This window comes from Phragmites australis, chromosome 12, assembly GCF_958298935.1.
Source record: "Phragmites australis chromosome 12, lpPhrAust1.1, whole genome shotgun sequence".
Classification (NCBI taxonomy): domain Eukaryota; kingdom Viridiplantae; phylum Streptophyta; class Magnoliopsida; order Poales; family Poaceae; genus Phragmites; species Phragmites australis.
In genome coordinates this window covers 27,269,284-27,272,123 of record NC_084932.1, presented here as the reverse complement: position 1 = coordinate 27,272,123, position 2,840 = coordinate 27,269,284, and the positions used below count along the sequence as shown (strand labels likewise).

At 46.3% G+C, this 2,840-nt stretch overlaps 1 protein-coding gene across 1 annotated transcript; it reads right to left on the bottom strand.

Moving 5' to 3' along the window:
• Window positions 1-556: 556 nt before the first annotated feature.
• LOC133887075 (uncharacterized) lies at window positions 557-2,545 on the bottom strand. The gene is made up of 2 exons (XM_062326985.1): window positions 2,382-2,545; window positions 557-2,277 (listed from the first exon to the last, which is right to left on the bottom strand). The coding sequence occupies exon 2, from the start codon at window positions 2,240-2,242 to the stop codon at window positions 713-715; it is 1,530 nt and encodes a 509-aa protein (XP_062182969.1). The 5' UTR covers window positions 2,243-2,277; window positions 2,382-2,545; the 3' UTR covers window positions 557-712.
• Window positions 2,546-2,840: the final 295 nt, after the last annotated feature.

Sequence of the window (2,840 nt, the reverse complement as noted above, 5' to 3'; positions counted from 1 at the left end):
TAGATTCAATTGTGCAGACATATTATAATCATAACATGCCCATTTTTCTTTTTCTAAAAAAATCTTTTTTATTCTTACTTTCAAATTAATTAATTAATGTATCTAATTTTATGGTTGAAGTTAAAGATGGAAAGAGCATGGATATACGATGCGCCAAGATATAAAGAAATATATATCAAAGTACTCTCTATTTTTATTGAAGCCGCCGAGAAGGACGCTTTGACTAAGAAGACAAAGAAAATATATTGTCCATGTTTTGACTGCAAGAATCAGAAATTATGGGATAAATCAAATATAATCAAATTACACTTGATCTTGAGAGTATTTTTTTGGGTTTTTTTCTTTTTTTGATATGGGCTTTTTTTATACTCGTTTGCTATGTTTATGCGGGCATTTTTTTGTGTGGTTTTTCCTGTATATAGGACAGTTTTATCTATCTGTGTTGTGTGAGCCCTATCTGCATATTAGTTTGTGAATTTGTTTTATAATTTGTGGGCCGATCCGTTAAGATTATTGAATCCGGTCTAGAGAAATCTGATATATTTGGTTCACAAAATCATTCGAATTCTCCATGTGACGCTATATAATTGGAAAAAAAATGACAGATTTTGAAACAAAAATCTGTCAACAAACAAACAACCAGACAGACTATTTTAACACACACGGTCTGCTGAAATGGCTAGCCGTGTAGGTGCACAGGTTGATAGACTAACTACTTGTAATCAAGTGCTAACTGCATTACTGATTCTTCTTTTATCCAGTCTGCGATTGAGCCCTGCAGCTGGGCAGGCGCGTGCGCAACCCACGAGCCGAGGAACTCAGCGATTCCTCGGCGCACTCCCATGCCCCACCGTTTCAGATGGTTTCGTCCCCTACCTTTCCGACTGGTTGCTCGGCATGCGGTCTTCTGGACCCGAAGGTATGCGCCGCCGTGCTTGGACTTCCACAGCATCTGATACGAGGTCGCTCCCGCATTCCGGCAAAGGCAATCTACCGCCTTGGGTAGCATGATCTCGCCCAGCTGTTCAAAGGAAATGTTTGCATACAAGCCACGTTGCGCGGCCTCCCCGTTGAGCATCTCTGTCGCTGAACCCCCAACTGCAGGCAACAAATCTTCAGCAGAAGCATGGGGCGAGAAGAGTCCTCCCAGTTTCAGGTATGGAACATCTCTCACCGGGCATGTTTCGCCGTCGACGACCGCCCTCTGTTTGTTGTACCCAGGTGACAGTGGGACGTGGCCCAGCAAAAACACTTCGGTAACTGGTTCCAAGTATATATCACTTGGAAATGATTCTGATGATGAGCTTGTGTTGCTACCGGCGTAGCTCTGCATGTGCCGATGATCATGTTGCTGGCAACAAAGCGGATCTGGCCGAAACCATTTACACAATATGTTGTGATGATTGTTCCAGTGTTTCTTAAGGCTTGAATCAATATATGGCGCCCAGTAGAAGTCTTGCGTTGGTAGCTGGATGAGCTTTGTCTTCACAGTCTCAGAAGTGGACCTCAAGTGAGGTGTAAACAGCTGCAGGCATCTGACTACAACCCCAACTATGTCGGTACTCTCGGAAAGTCTAAAGTGAAGACCAAGAAGGAAATTATTCTCTGGCGCATTACCATCTTCGAAGAAAAATTTCAGCCTACCCTCTATCCCATGCTCGGGAGGACTGAAGGGCCCGAGCAAAAACGAGAGGTGTTGGTCCCCGCGAACAAAGCTATACTTTGTTCCTTTGCCTGCGAGAAGATGGCGCACAAGAGGGTCGAAGAACATGTATTGGCGTGGTGTGCCACCAAGCTCCACATATCTCAAAAACTCGCTAGCACCGTCTGCGAACCACTCGAATCGCCGAACGGTGGATCCGCTCAGCTCGTCGTCGCCGCGATTAAAGATGGAGGAAACGAACGACTTGGCAGTGTGAGCAATCCGTTTAGGAAAGGTGGAGCTCCTTACCCCGTGCTCCGTCCCTTCCGCTTCTCCCTGAGAGCGCGGCTTGCACCTCCGCAGTGTGTCGTCGCACTCCTGCACAGCGCGCTTGAGCTTGCTCCGCCAACGCAGCAATGGCGCGCTTGTGACGTTCCACTTGTCGGATGTCTCGAGGGCGGCCTCCAGCTTGATGTGCGCCATCTCCATCCTCTCCATGTGCTCCTTTGCATTTGACTTCCCCTCGTACTTGTCCCTTATGCTAGATAGGACTTGGCTAACTGCCTCCTGGACCACTGCGGAACTCACCATCTCTGCCATTAGGATCGATCAAAACAATATGTAGATCGATTATCCTGCATGCCCGGAAAGTAAGAGAAATTGATATATATATTAGTACATGTGCATATATATAATCAATCATTCAATCTTGTAGTGCGAGCGTAGAGGAAATCACAACCTGGAGGAGTTGGAGCTAGTTGTAGGGTTGTAGTAAGGAAGTCGCACCAGGAATCAACACAACACCATAAAAGAAACAGTTTGTGAAACAATTCTACCGGCTGTGACCCTATATAAGACTTTGTGAGAGGGACACCTCGGAAACTGAGGGTGATAAGACAATTAGACGCGCAAGAAGACTTGGAACATGTGGCAAAGCAGTGAAGTCTATAGCCACCGCGGAAACTATCCGTGTGATAGGACTTCGCAGTTAAGTCGAAAAAGGACTGCATACACATAGTGGTTCTGTACAGGGACACGGAGGTGTCAAAGCGATGATATCCTAGAAGAGATGAGTGAACAGGAAACGGGAGAGGAATCTTTTCTACAAGTTTGGAACGTAGGCGTCCTGTCACAGTAACCCACCTTGTACGTGGAGGGCAGAGCAGAACCCGCGAGTACAGCCGCGTGCAGCCCGCGT